At 41.0% G+C, this 15,183-nt stretch overlaps 1 protein-coding gene across 1 annotated transcript in view; it reads left to right on the top strand.

Moving 5' to 3' along the window:
• Positions 1–15,183, top strand: part of NBAS (NBAS subunit of NRZ tethering complex) — a 223,906-nt gene that overhangs the window by 2,948 nt on the left and 205,775 nt on the right. Inside the window, 9 exon segments of the mRNA XM_048498827.1 lie at positions 2,848–2,902; positions 5,126–5,162; positions 5,725–5,802; positions 7,264–7,311; positions 8,746–8,789; positions 12,104–12,277; positions 13,681–13,729; positions 13,731–13,766; positions 13,865–13,963. Of these exon segments, the coding sequence (XP_048354784.1) occupies positions 2,848–2,902; positions 5,126–5,162; positions 5,725–5,802; positions 7,264–7,311; positions 8,746–8,789; positions 12,104–12,277; positions 13,681–13,729; positions 13,731–13,766; positions 13,865–13,963 (620 nt within the window).

Raw genomic sequence — 15,183 nt, 5'->3', positions numbered from 1 at the left:
CTGTTTGACTCATCTTCTTACTCCTTCACAATCCTCTTGAAAATCGGCATGATAGTAAAGCCTGAGACTGAACGTGAAAAGCATGCCATGCACATAGTTTGGTTCCTCTCTCAGTCTTCAAGAAGATCTCATGTTATGGCAGCCATCCTGTGTTAAGAGGATTGAGATGAGTTGGAACATGTAATATTGAATTATGTCCTGAAGGTGTATAATTGATTACATGCTTGGCCTAGAAAATGGCCTAGGAAAAAAAAATCGCTCCACTCCAGACTGCTAACACCACATTTAAGCATGAACAGTGTTTGTGACTTATCCAGAAAGGAGACATGAATGATGATTTATTCTTGCATTGTTCCCTTATGATTGACTTGAGGCTAATGCAATAGCAATATGTTTACAGCATTCCACTGGGGAAAGACTTTGAAAAAATCAGTTAATACTGTGGAGCACAGTTTGGAATCCTGAACATTGAATATTTATATGGTATTTTGATCCCGTTAGCTGCTTCATTTTCCTGTTGGACCAGAGAGTCACTGCTAGAATCTATTCTGGAGAATGTATGAGCACAGATCATGTTGGTGTGCTTCAGGATCTCTGCTGGATGTATTTATATGGCATTAATTGCTACAGTGGCAATAGTTCCTCTACTGATTGCTTCTGTTGAACATTGCTGCTGTTGTATTATATAGTAACTGATTAGCAAATTTGCATATTTGTAATGTACCTTATTTGTAATGTACCTTCCCTATGTACCTTATTAAATTGTTTATACTTTAATGTGGTGCTAGCAGTTTAGAGTATGGTGATTCCCCCCCCCCCCCCCACAGTTCTGTTTGGGCTATAGGGTCCTAAAGGTTCTTCCACCTTAAAATCTATATAACACTTTTGGAGGTTGTCCAGAAGTTGAATTAAAGCATCATCAATTTCCTGATGACATGAAACTCTATTTTTCTTGTTCAGTTGACTTAAGGGAAGCGGAGGCCATGCTAAATTGGTGCTTAGAGCTGTTTATGGGCTGGATGAGGGCTAATAAACTGAAACACAAGAGAAGTGCTTAGTAATACATCAAAAATGTCAATATCATCCTCAAGAAGCAAGTTCACAGCTTGGGGTTGTTTTTAAATCCATGCCTGAAAATGGATGAACAGGTGTCATCAGAAGCAGGTAGCGCCTTTTAATCATCTCATTATCCAGTTTCACCCCCTCCTGGAAAAGCAAGATGTGCCAGCACAGTTATTTGTACATCCAGATTAGATTACTGACATGTGTTCTCCTTGGGCTGCCACTGAAGGCTGTTCAGAGAATGTTGCTGCAAGGCTCCTCACTGGGGTAACCAATGAGAACACTTCCATTTAAAAATTTCTGAGCTAAATCAAAAGGCTTGTTCCTGACTTTTAAACCCTTAAGTTTAGCTCTCAGCTGGAGTTCTTGAAGGACCACCGTTTGCTATACAAACTTCCCTGCTTTGAATCCTTTCTTTTCTGTGTTTCTGAGGCCAGGTGGGTAGCCATCAATGATGAAGCTGCTTTGATTGGTTACACCTTGTGGAACTCCAGTACATATGTTTGCTGGGGCCTACTTTACTGAGTTTTAGGCACCAGCTGAAGATGTTCTTACTTTGGCAGTTCTTTGATGGTAGATAATGTATATTATTTTCCACCCACTCTTTCATTTTCATTTTAGTGTTGCTGCTGCTGTTTCACCGTGTTTGTGTGTAGACGTGTACAGTTCTGTTCTGTTTGTTGCCTTTGTTTTGATTAATGTGAGATGCCTCAATAAATGTGGAAGGCCTCAACTCAGCTAGGAGTCTCATGGCACAGTGTGGTAAGCTGCAGTACGGCAGTTTAAGCTCTGCCCAGGAACTGAATTTGATCCTAATGGAAGTTGGCTTCAGGTAGCTGGTTCGAGGTTGACTCAACTTTCCATCCTTCTGAGGTTGGTAAAATGAAGACCCAGTTTGTTGAGGGTAAAGGCAATGGCAACCCGCCCCATAAACATAGTCTGCCTAGTAAACGCAAGGTGACCAGATGTCCTGCTTTTGGCGGGACAGTTCCACCTTAAACCAATTTGTCCCGTGTCACGCGGGATTTTTGAACCGTCCCGATTTTTGGAAGGCTGCCGCACTGCCTTCTGGAGCGCTCCCCTTTTTCTGCCCTGTCACAGGGCGGGAAACAGGGGAGCGCCCCAGAAGGCAGTGCGGCAGCCTCCAGTGCATCGCGTTAATTCGCTCTGGGCCCCGCTTCTGCCCTGTCACAGGATTCGGAAACTGGAGCCTCTGGTGAAGGCAGGCAGTGTGCTCCTGTGGCTGCACGTGCGGCCGCCTGCCCAAGTCCCGGTTTACAAAGGTGACAATCTGATCACCTTAAGTAAACATTGTGATGTGATGTCACCCCATGGATCAATAGTGACTCGCTTTACCTTTCAACTCATTACAGAATCAGTAAAGTGTTATACTGAGATTGCATCTTCCCCTAGAAATGGTACAGAGGAAGTGGAGGTAGGAAAATGAACCCCCAGGAAGAGTTACACACTGATCTAGGGAGTTTGGCATTACAGTTTCCGTTTCTAATATTGCCACAAGTGAGGATGATGCTGGCTGCTTGGGACTCACAGCCATTAATAGGGGTATTGGTGCAGTCCTCCTGTGGCTTCCAAGTGCTGAGCACACCTGCTTTCAATTGCCTGCTTTCAATTTCCTCATTGGGAAAGTGCCCTTAAAATTGAAATCCAAAGAGAAATTTAAATCGTGGCTTAGGGCAACAGAGGGTATGTAAAACGCTTTCGTTGGAAAAGCTAGTGAATAAAGGGTTATTCAGTCATTGCAAACTAACTCTGTTGTAATTGCAGCCAAGAGGCAACCGGAAACATGGTGCATCATTTATCATCACTAGAGCAATTACAGGTAAATATGCATGGCTTGCTCTGATGGATTGTTCCGTGGATATTGTATGGCTGAAATGGATGGTGTGTGAATTCATTGCTTTTTTTTTAAATACAGTTTGTTATCTGATATTATCATATACCTTTTACGTTGGAGGCCAAGTGCAACATGAACAGCATAGCAATTGTCTAGAAGCATATGCTTTCTTCTGCTTCTCCTTGGATTCTTTCCTCTTCCATTTTCTTTGTCAGTGGAGCTCATATATACATAAACAACAAAAAGGTATTCTGGTATGCAGGGCGAGGGGCGTCTTTCTCAATCACTTATTAAAGATGTTCTCTATGCACTATGAACCCTGCATATGCGACTGCAGAAATATTATCAAGTAAGTTGATCATTGTATTCATGTGGGCAATCATGGTGAAGCCCAAGGCCCTGGCTCCTGGATCCAACAGGGGACCCCCCAAAGCATGTTTTCACTAGCAGCCCCCATTATGCTCAGCGAGGATTACTTTTGAGTAAATGTGCACAGAATCAGTTTCAATAATGCTGGTTCATCTGTAGAGGTGGTGGAGTGGGACGAACAAGTCTGCTGAATTCTTGTTCTGTGCCTTGAGTATGAAGCATGTATTCAATTCTCAGCTTGGCCTCATCTGTGTGTAATTAAATCCATAAATTGGCTAAGACAGATCTGTGGGTGAAAACCCCCAGGTTTGCAGAAAAATCTGAAATACTTTTTAAAAATACTTTGGTAGGGGTTAAAACTCTCAAATCGTAGAAGCAGTAGTACAGTTTGAACAAATGTCCATAGTGTCAGTTGTTAGGAAATTTCAACAGTATTTCCAGCTTTCAAGCCTTAGTTTCTATTATAAAAAGACAAGGAGCCAGGCTTATTTTGTGACTTTTGTGGGAGGATGTATCAGAGTCAGGCCTGTTTTAGCCCTTGAAGAAGGACATACTGGAGCCAGGCCCGGGAGCAAGGACTGGGTGAGTTGATACCACACAACTTGCATGACTCACCCAGGAATGGTTATGTGGTATTGTTCAACAGCAGTCACCCCACAAAAGTTAGTCTAGTGAGCTGTTAGAAATGCAGATTAGGATCTGTTAGACCCAGGTTGAAAACTCATTCTGCCATGTCACTCTTTCAGCCTAACCGACTTTACAGATTGTTGTGAGAATAAAATGGAGGAGAGGAGAAAGATATGTGTTTCCATTGTGGGGAAAGGCAGGGTATAAATGACATCAATAAATGATAACTACATCAGGAAGTGAAGACATATAGAAGGTCCATCAGTGAGTGAGAAGGGGAAAAGGAAGCCGGAAAAGGGGAGAGACTGTAGAGGTTATCAGGGAAGTGAAAGAGGAAATAGTAGGGAAGGGGAAAATATAGTAGGGAAATAGTAGGGAAGGGGAAAATATGCTTGCTCCATCTAAAATTACCCCTCTCCACAACACAAGTACTTATTATTAGTCTCTGACATTTATATCCCACTGGGTGCTCAAGTAACTTAAAATTGTTGGCTGATGATACCATAGCTATTATGCTATTTCTAGTACTGGAGATCTTATCAGGATGACACTACTCCCATAATGCTATATGAGGGTGGGCAATTGAGTTGTTTGATAATTTTCAAGGCCCATAGGATGTCATGTCTGAAGCCTTCTGATGGCCCATCCTTTTGGCATTGTGGTATAGATACCCTTGGGTTGTGCCACCATGGGGAAGAGCCAACACTTGTTGCTTCTGTTTTCTGCTTCTGCAATGCACAGAGTTCTGGTGTTTGCCAAAGTCCTTTTGTGCCCAAGTCTGTGAGCTCCTTTAACAGAGAGTAGTGATACAAAACTTCATCCTAAAAATAACTTTTATGTCCTAGATCTGAAAGAAGGTGAGGACTGTATTGGATGAACAGCTACAACACAGCACATAAAGGCATTTTTAAAAAGTTGTGTTTGAGAAATGGTCCGAGCTCAGAAGAGTACAGTTAAATGTGCAGTGGGTGAGGCAAGAGAACTAAGAGGATGGGATATATGATATTCATCAAGATAGGACATGTATGGTTACTTGAAAGGAGCTCAAAAGAAAAATGAAGGTGTATTGAAAGCTTAAGACTCCTGTTGTGGACTTTCGATCAAAAAAAGATAATTGAAAAATTAACATAGAGTAAATATAGAGTGTATACAGTGGTCTTGTTTTTGAAAAGGATTTTGTGCTTAGTCACATCTTTTTAATTTTATTTGTAGGCCCTGCCTTATTTATACTTCGATATTTATGGTATAGGTAAGTTACTTTGTTTAAATATAAGCTCTCTAAGGCCACACTGGAAGTAATTCCTTATTGTCTTACTGCAGGCTCAAAGACTTGTAGCTCTGTTGCTCCTGTTAACAGCTTCTGCTCTGAAGCATTAATCTTTGAAAAGAATGTTTATTAAGCAAAAGGGTAGTGATGGATTGTATGCTTTTATCCTTGGAATACTGAATTTGCATAGTAGTAAAGCAATTGGTGTAAAGCAACTTCTATCTTACTTTTTTTTAAAAGAAAAGACTGCAGAATATAAGTCAGATATGAGGAACTCTGCAAGGATACATCTGTGTACAGGAATTCTATTATCCTTGGTATTCAGATTGGGAAGCAAATTGCTACTTCTGTGGCAAAGTGTCATAGTTCAGCTGAAACCCAAATAAAACTTGAATCTTAAAAAAAAGAAAGAAAAAGAAAACAACAACATTGAATCGCATGCAATCTTCTGCTTTCTTTCCATCTTTGAAATGTAGCCATTGCTGCCCTGATGTTCATGGGTATTTACTATCACATTCCAATTTAAGCATGTTTCTCCTTCCAGTCCTGTGAAATTTTCCCTCCCCACTGGACTTGTCCGTCTGGTCAATAAGCAGATCAGCTGGCATTTAGTACTTGCAAGGTAAGTGGCTGTGTTCTTCACTGGGGATTGGGGATCACTTGAAACTTGTAGTGCAAAATGGTTCTCATCAATCAGATAGAGAGATCTTCTTTTGTTTTTTTAAAAATGAATATTCGAGTTTGGTTTTTTTCTCCCTTCTGGTGGATACTTTCTTTGTAGTTTGATGAATTTGGGTTTCCCTGAATATATGAGCTATTTTTTCCTGGGCCTTTTCCTTAGTCAAAGCCATGAAAAGAACACCTGAGCTACTGGCAGATTTTCTCTTTTCTCCTGTGCTCTTGGTGACTCTGAGCTGACTCCTGTGTTTTATGAACATTGAAAGTATCCATGTGAGAACGTAGGCTCCATTGGGACCCTGTTTCTGAACAGCACCATATAACATTAATACATACATTTTAATAATGCTCATCATTCAATGTCCATATGAGTATATTAAATGTTTTCAAGTGGATGCAAGTATTGTAACATGGGAGTCAGAATTTCTCCTGAACAGTATTTTGTTGGGACTGAAAGTGGTTCATTCAGAAGTGGAAAGAAATGTTTGTTGCTCAGCTCAAGTTATAGTGAAATTCCTCTGTGGCAACTGTGTTGGGAATGTGAATTTGGCCTAGAGTTTTTTGTTACGGGCAGTCCAATATTTAGCCCAAGGTGTCCAGGGATGGTGCCAGTGGCACCACCCTGCCACCTCCAGGGGGTTTTCTGGTGGCGCATGGAGGTAGACCCCCCCCCCCCCACCTCCCCCTGTCGCTAGAAAGCCCTCCATAAGCTGCAATGCAGCTGCCCACAAATCCAGGGTGGAAGGCAACTAGTGTTGGCTCCACCCCCAGGAGTTCCCCTCCCCACACAGCTCTGCTGTGGCCTGGACTTCTGGGTCTTGCTATGACAGAGCTGATGGGTGGCTGTCCACTGGTGCCTTTGCCCCCTCTGCCAGCACAGTTGCCCCTTTGTGCTGGTGGAGGGGGCAAACATGTCAGTGCAACCCCATATCGCCTCCCCGGCTTGATTCCCCCCCCCCTTTTAGGATCAGGTCGTAAAACTCTGTGTGTGACTATTTTGGAAACTGTTATTTCCCATTGATTTTTAGTTCAAAGTGGTCAAAGGCAGTTAATATTGACAGAATCCAGGCGGAAAGACCATTCTGGACCACTTGTTAAGAATAGTTTCACAAAAAAAATCAATCAATCTTGTAACAGGATTCTGTTTCTTTTCAACTTTTTTTTCTCTTCTGCAAGTTTCACGCTCTAAAAGCAGGTGGGCATTTTTGTTTGCTGTTACCAGTTTAAATTCAAATCCTGGGATTCAAAAGCTTTCTCACCCACTTCACAGGGTGTTCGGAGAATAAAATGGAAAAGTGGAAAAACACGTATGCCTCCTTGAGGAAGGGTGGCATAAAATGAGCTAAGTAAATAAGAAGCAATGTTATGTTCTGACTTTCAGGAGGCTTATTTTTTTTCCTTTCAGCAATGGAAAACTTCTAGCAGCAGTTCAAGACCAGTGTATAGAAATAAGGTAAGGTATTTCCATATTTGCCTCGTGCTTCAAATGCCTTCAGAAGTTCATTCATACTATTCTTGCTTTAAGCAACCCTTTTTAACAGTGTCAGAGAAGTTTAGTTGTTGGTCATTAGCTGGCTTATTTGGCCCAGATGTCTCTGGTTGCAGTCCCTCTTATTGCTGTTTTATTGGTGATTTGATTCAGATTGGCCACAGATTGCCTGTTATCAAGAGCTAGATGGAGCATGCATATTCCCATTATGCAGTTATTCCAGTGGCTGCCCATCAGTTACCAGCCTCAATTTAAGACACTGGCTATCGCATACAAAGTTCTTCATGGCTTTGGACCCTTATATCTGTGCCACCGCCTCTTTCCCTGTGTTCTGCCACAACAGCTTCACTCATATGAGCAGAGTCTTCTGCAGGTGCTATCCTGCACATTGGCAAAATCAGCAACTGTTCATACACGTGCCTTCTCCATTGTGGCCCCCACCTTGTAGAATGAGAAGAAGAGGAGTTTGGATTTATACCCTGCCTTTCTCTCCTATAAGGAGTCTCAAAATGGCTTACAAACATTTATCCCTCCCTCTCCCCTTGACAGACACCCTGTGAGGTAGGTGGGGCTGAGAGAATACTGAGAGAACTGTGACTAACCCAAAATCACCCAGAAGGCTTAATGTGAAGGAGTGGGAAAACAAATCTAGTTCACCCGAGTAGAGTCTTCAGCTCATGTGCAGGAGTGGGGAATCAAACCTGGTTCTCCAGATTAGAGTCTACATGCTCTAAACCACCACTACACAACACTGGCTCCCTGAATGGTCTTGCTGAGGAGGTCAGGAAGGCTCCCATTCTTGCCTTTCCCCAAATTATGCAAAACTGAGTTATTCAAGAGTTCTTTTCTACACAGACATTAGCTTAGTACTGTACAAAATGATTCCCAAAGTTAGTTGGACAAATTTTTCGGGACTGTGGTCTGTACTACAGGTGTATAGTTTGCTGTAAGTTGGATCCTGCTACATAATCTTACGTCAGCTAACACTTCTGCTTTGCTTCGGTTCTGTTTTTTTTAGATTTCTGGTTGGTTCTGCAACCGAAATCCTATTTCGTGACTAATGGAAGGTTTCATCTTGTTGATTGTCTTAACTCGCTTTGTGTAATCGGCCTTGCATAACCAATGAGAAAGGTGGACTGCATATAATGTAAATAAATAAATAAAAATATTTTTCTTCCACTCTTTCTACTTTGCTTCCATGAGGCTAATTTAAGCATTACCTATTGGATGCGGAACCTTAGTGTTGTTAATGCATGTTTCCTAATATTGCAGCTATCTACTTCAGTGAATTGTTTGCTAATATGCAAAAAAGCCATTGGAATTTCTTTTGATTTAAATATCCATGAATCATTGCAGGCATGTATTGTGTAAGTCTGATGTTGAAATTCAACATTGCAGGTCTGCGAAGGATGAGTTCGGGTCTGTCATTGGGAAATGCCAAGGTATGTTATGATGCCAAGGTATGCTATGTTTGATAACCCACTGTCAATTTTCTTTATTTTAGTTATTGTAGAAATCAACCAAGTGTCTCTTCCAGATAGTTATGGATTATTAAAGTCTCCTTATCATCCCCTGCCAGCATGATGCTGGCAGGGGATGATGGGAACTGTAGTCCATAAACATCTGGAGGGCCACAAGTTTGACACCTATGTCTTAAAGTGTAACAATTAAGGGCTGAAGGTTTTATTATGATTGTTACTCTAAGGCAGGTTTAATTCTTCCATACAGTGTGCTCTGTATTATCAGACTTGTATAGATGAGTTCACCTCTTTTATTTTTTAAAAATATTTTTAAAATATTTTAAAAATAAAGATGGATTATTGAGAACATTCCCACTTATACTGCCATCTAGGAGCCTCCACAAGCAATCCTTTATCATGTAAGCTAGGCCTTAGTTAGGGTTTCTTAGAAAGGATTATTTTTTCCAATCCTGGTTACTATTTCTTATGCTTCTAGTGCTTTTCTGTTTTCAAGCATTTTTACTTAAATGCAATTCTAAAATCAAAAATATACTAAGCTCAAACTAACTATCATTGGCCAGAAAAAAAACATTCATATTTTTTTTCAAACTTTTCTTAGACTTTTAATATGAGTAACAGACAGGCTTATCTTACACAGTTGGAATGCACTTCATCCCTGCTTCTCTTAACCACTCCTCTTCTTTAGGACTTCATATTTTTTCTTCCAATTTTGGGCAAGTGTTAACCTTCTTGAGGTTACTGCATTAAGCACAAATTGATGGACTTCTTTCCAAAGTAAATCCACTCATTTTGGCAAGAAGATTTTCAGGGATAATGGTAACTCACTGTGCCAGTCATATTTCAGGATTCTGCTGTTCTGCCCTATTCCCACTATAGATGTATAAAACTTGCATTAGCTGCTCCACATATCCAACAATCCCCTTTAGCCCCCTGATATTTTTTTTTTTGCCAATTTAGAGGCTGACAGGTGCCACTGGTAAAGCATTTTTGTTAAATTATCCTTGGCAGAGAGGCTTACAGAAAAATTTAAACCACCGTTTTCTAACCTGTGAGAAGTGGGTCCCATGTTTAACTTCCAGGTGGTTGTGCAGAGTCCAGAGAAGTGCAAGTACATGGCAGGGAAGTCACATGACATCAGCTGTATGACAAGAACAGGAAGGAGTCATAATTATAAATCCCATAATAAATAAATAAATTATACCCTCACTAGTGGGGAGAGGGCTCCATATTGCAAGTACACATGGAAGAACAACTGATATGGATAGCTGACAAGGAAGAGGGAGAAGACAAAGGGAAGCAGAGGAGCCAGGAGGGAGGAGCACAAAACTTTTTTGTGCTAGAATTGGTTTCTCTTCACCAGGGATTGACTTTGTTGGACTGTCCTGATCCTTTTGATGTACTTGGCAAATAGAGGTGGGAGATGGGCTAAAGAAGTGCCTGTCCTCTCTATACTTGAGGACTAGCAAGGAAAAAAAACTGTCTGTTGTATAGGATCTTGTGATTTGGCTGGTGTGACCCATCTCCAGGCCACAGCCCCTGTGGGTTGAAGATCAGAATAGCGTGTCTTCTATGTAAGACCAGTGAGCTTGTTCTAATGCTTTAGCTGAAGTCAGGGTTTCCCAAGGTTAAGGAATTTAAGTGATTGGGTTGGCTAATGGCCCCCAGTTTCATACTGTTTGTGGAGATTTCTGGATTAAAAGAAAGAGAAGGAAAGGGCGCCATACAGATCCATGAAATATTTTAGGTTGGTGATAAATTAGGAGTTTTGCATAGCAAGAAAGGTGGCATAAGATGCACCTGTATGAATTTATTCTTGCATTCAGACTTCACCAAAAATTCTGGTTTAGGGTTGAGTCTGAATGCAAGTTGCCTAACAAACTACGGGGTTCTAAAAATGGAGGGCTGTAGCCACGGGGTTTGCACTCTACCTTTGTGGTTATCACTAATCCTAGCTGTGGTTTATGAATGTGGAAATTCCACTTTCTTTAGCAACAGCACCCCTCTCATTGTCCTGCTGGGACCTGCTCCAGATACCTAGAATACTTTTCAGTCCCAGTTGATGAATTAAATATCTTTCCCTTCTATGAAGCCTTTACAATGGTTAAACAAAAATTGTTGGACCTAGAGTTTCAAAATTTAATGCTAATGGCTAAACAAGTTCTCTCATTAGCACGTTTATCCCGGGTCCAGCGCGGAAACATGGTAATGTAATGGCCTCTGGCCTCTTCTGTCAAATCCTAAACAAAGTAAGAGCTCCCTGGCAAGTGCAAGGTTTAATGTATTACCTTCGGCTCTTCTGACTGGAAGATACAGGAACATTGATCAAACCAAAAGATTTTGCCCTTGTAATAATGGTAGTGTGGAAACGCTTATGGACTCTTAGTCTGAATGCCCTATGCATGAAAAGATCAGGTCCAAATATAAGGACTCAATTTTGGCAAATTGCTTTCAGTTGCTGAACTATTGTTAACATGTATGCCAATAAAGGTTTATTGTTATTTTATTATTACTTTTCAGCAGCTCCTTTTTCCTTCCCCCATGCTGCCAGTTTTTGGTGCCGCTCTTTCAAGAACATTTGGGGGACCCGATGAAATTGATGGGCAGTAGAATGAACAAAGAGAAATATATATTTTAATCAATGAATGATTATGAAATTTTTTGCCAGATGATGTAGTATTGTCAGGATATTATAATCAGGATATTATAATCAGAGGACATCTTGGAAGGTGGAAGGGACGAGAACAAGAAGACATTTAAAACCCTTGAGTAACGAATCCATGAATCCTGCCAAGCTGCTACTAATCAACCCTTTGTTCATCCCAAATGCTCCAAAGCCGCAAAGGAAAAAAACAGTCAATGTTCATGGAATCATAATGTGGGAAGAGACCACAAGGGTCATCAAGTCCACCCCCCTGCCATGTAGGAACTCACAACAAAGTGAATAACCGCATACCTTCATCCATAGTCTTCTGTTTTAACCCTCCAAAAAATGGAGACTCTATGTCAGTGGTAAATGTGCGCACACGCGGTCTGGCTCTCTTCGATGGGGATATTTGTCTCTGTTCTGCATCTGTTGGCCCTCCACTTGTTGGCCACTGTGTGTAACAGGATATTATATTAAATGCACTGCTGGTCTGTTGAAATGGGATGCTTCTCATGTTCTTATGAATTTCCAGCCTCGACCTGTAATGCATCTGTAGAAGAAAAAGGCATCCGTTCCATCAAAGTAATCACTCCTGTCCCTGTTATTGTCCAATGTATTTTTCCACTCACAGTTCCAAGAGATCCTAACCCACAGTGGAGGCGGGTGGCATGGAGCCATGATTGCACTTTGCTTGCCTATGGAGAAAGCACAGGAACTGTCAGAGTATTTGACTTGGTTGGCAGTGAACTCCTGGTCATTTCACCGGTATTTACTCTTTACATTACAGATTTTTGAAGTCCAATTTGCATGCAAATTAGACCTTCATGGCTATTATAATTTTAATATTACACAACTGTGCTGAGATCTTGCATTGTGGACGCTTTATTGCTTAATATGTTGGATGGTTGTTTTATATTTTTACTGGCTAAACTTGCATTTTTACTGGCTAAACTTGCATCCGGTGTTTGGGTACAGGCTAAACAAAGTACATTAATTTTATTTGTGCCATAAAGCTGCTGATTCTTTGACCGGAATTCTGTAGTTGTACCCCTCCAAAAATAGCTAGTCCCCCAAATTGCTTTGAAATTGGAACCAGCATGTTGACCATGGAAAAGAGACTGCCTCTTGTAGAGATGGAAATCCACTTGGACCCCCGTTTAATCGTTTCATTTTAATTTAGCAGTGAATATATTTACCAGGTTTCCTAGAAGGCAGGTTATCAATTGTGACTTCTGGGAATCTCAAAAAGGCACAGTTTCTAGAACAACCTCAGTCATTTTAGTTAAGTTGCTGCTGTCACATTCCCACACTGGGTCTGTGTGTTAGCTGGGGTACACTGATAAAACTATCTCTGAGCAAGTGTGAAGAGCCGAGCTGCTAATTTAGGATTATGCACCTCATACATGGCTACCCAAAAAGTCAAAAAGGTGGAAAAATCCAAAAAATATTTTTGGCTTTTTGGCTTTCGACTTAATCTGGATAGCCTTTTTTTTTTTTTTTTTGCTGGGGAAAAAAAACTGGAATAACTTTGTTGGCTTTATTTTCAGCTTCGCTCAGTTGAATACTAGCCCTGTTCCAATTACTTTAGCTTCTCCTATGGGTGCATATACAGGCAGCCCAATCCACAGGGCTCTGGCAGCTGGGGACAGTGCTGCCGCACCACCTCCAGAAGACTTCCAGGCAATGCAGGAAGGCAGCAAATACAAAACAATAACATCCCTGGCTTCCTAGAAAGTCCTCCATAGGACAGAAGGACCTTTCTAGTGTCGCAGCATTCCCAACTCAAAAACCTGGGTGGAAGTGAACTAGAATTAGCTCCACCCCTGGAAACATCCTGGCCTGCCCCTACACTGGCATCTGCCTGGATGCCAGTGTCGCTCCACAGTTGCACCCACTTCTGCGTTTGGCCACCACAGACAAGACATTTTGCAAATGGAGACAAGTGTGAGAATACTTTACATTCCATGCATGGATGGTTGGCTGCACACTGATAATATCGCTATGATGACTTCTTCATGCTAATCTAGCACCTTCTGATAGGCATTGGTATGCTTTTTCAGCAATTTCAGATCCTATATTTAATGCCTGATTTAGCGTAGAATTTTTTTTAAAAAAACTGGCTGTTGGAAGTAGTGTCTTTTGAGTTTGCTGTTCCACCATTTTATTTTGGTTTAGGCTCCAGCTCTGAGACTTGACCTATGCTAGCAGCAGGATTGATCTTCTGAATACCAAGTCAAACGGCCATTGAACTGCTGTCGCCACTACCGCTGGAACCGAAAAAGTTATCTTGTAAGGTAAATATTATGAATGCAGGCGGTACCCACTCATGTTAATTTGAAATCCTTGGGGGTTTAAAAAATGTAAAATAAGTGGTATTCTCTTTCTGGAACAGTGTTGGAACCAATCAGAGCTTCCAAGAAAGCCATAGTTTCAGCTTCAGAAGTCACTATGTCCATGGAATAACAACAGTAATTTACCATCCCGCACACCGGTAAGTTTGTTAGTCTAAATTAATTTTATAGTGATAAGATACTGGTGCTATGCAGCCATGTGCTTTATAGAACGGGTTCCATTTTATAGTAGGCTATCTTTGTCTCCCCAGTCTATTTGCTTATTTGCTAATGACTGAATTACAGGACATACCATTCACTGGGATGTACAGCAGCTAATGGAATTCTGTTCCCTTGTAATTTAAGTTGCAAGGGCTGAAATATATTCCTAGTTACGGCCCCTTCTGCACTTGCAGAATAACGCACTTTCAATCCTCTTTCACAATTGTTTGAAAGTGAATTTTGCTATTCCGCACAGTAAAATGCAGCATCAAAGTGCATTGAAAGTGGATTGGAAGTGCATTATTCTGCATGTGCGGAAGGGTCTATGTTGGTCTTAATTTTAAAATGATCTGCAGTGCACAGCAGACTATTTTTCCCCCCTTCCCTTCAAAATGGATGCGCCAGTTCAGAAGGGGCAGACAAAGGTTTTCACATGATGCATAATTCCTGGCAGCTGTGCTGATAGCCTTCTGCTGATTTCTTAGGGTAAAAGTTTCTACTCCCAACAAAACAAGGGTCCTTCCCTGTTCAGAATACTGCGCCTTTTGATGGCAGTAGGTAGCTCAAGTGTACCAGAGAGAGACTCATTTATTTAAATCTGGGTGTTCTAAGGAAGGAGACTTAACGCTCTTCACAAGAATTATTCCATTGGAGAACAGGCATCTTAAATCTTTTGTTCTGTGGATTTTTATTTATTTATATATCAAATTTATATCCTGCCCTATCCCTGCAGGGCTAAGGGTGGGTCACAACAGTCAATACAAATCATTAAAACATTTAAAATAGAACAATACAAAAATTAAAATGACAATGCTAAAAACGCCTAATAATAATAATAATAATAATAATAATAATAATAATAATACACACACACACACAATAATAATACTAAATTGGTACAAAAATAGATGGCGAAACATAATCTCCTCCAAGTCATCCTATCCCCCCCCCCCCCCCGGAGGCCAATGTCTTGCTGAGACTGTTCACACCCAAATACCTTTAAGACTACCAACATACTGTCTTTTAATGTTTTTTATGCTGAAGGATATATGCAGGTGACCATCTTTGTGCACACATGTATCCATAAGATGGGAAAGATCTGAAAGATTCACTTTGCCCACTTACCGGTAATTGTATGCTGTATGCACCCAGAAACTGT

The sequence above is a fragment of the Sphaerodactylus townsendi genome, linkage group LG01 (assembly GCF_021028975.2).
Source record: "Sphaerodactylus townsendi isolate TG3544 linkage group LG01, MPM_Stown_v2.3, whole genome shotgun sequence".
NCBI lineage: Eukaryota > Metazoa > Chordata > Lepidosauria > Squamata > Sphaerodactylidae > Sphaerodactylus > Sphaerodactylus townsendi.
The sequence above is the reverse complement of the archived record's forward strand: the minus strand, read 5'-3'. Positions and strand labels throughout refer to the sequence as shown.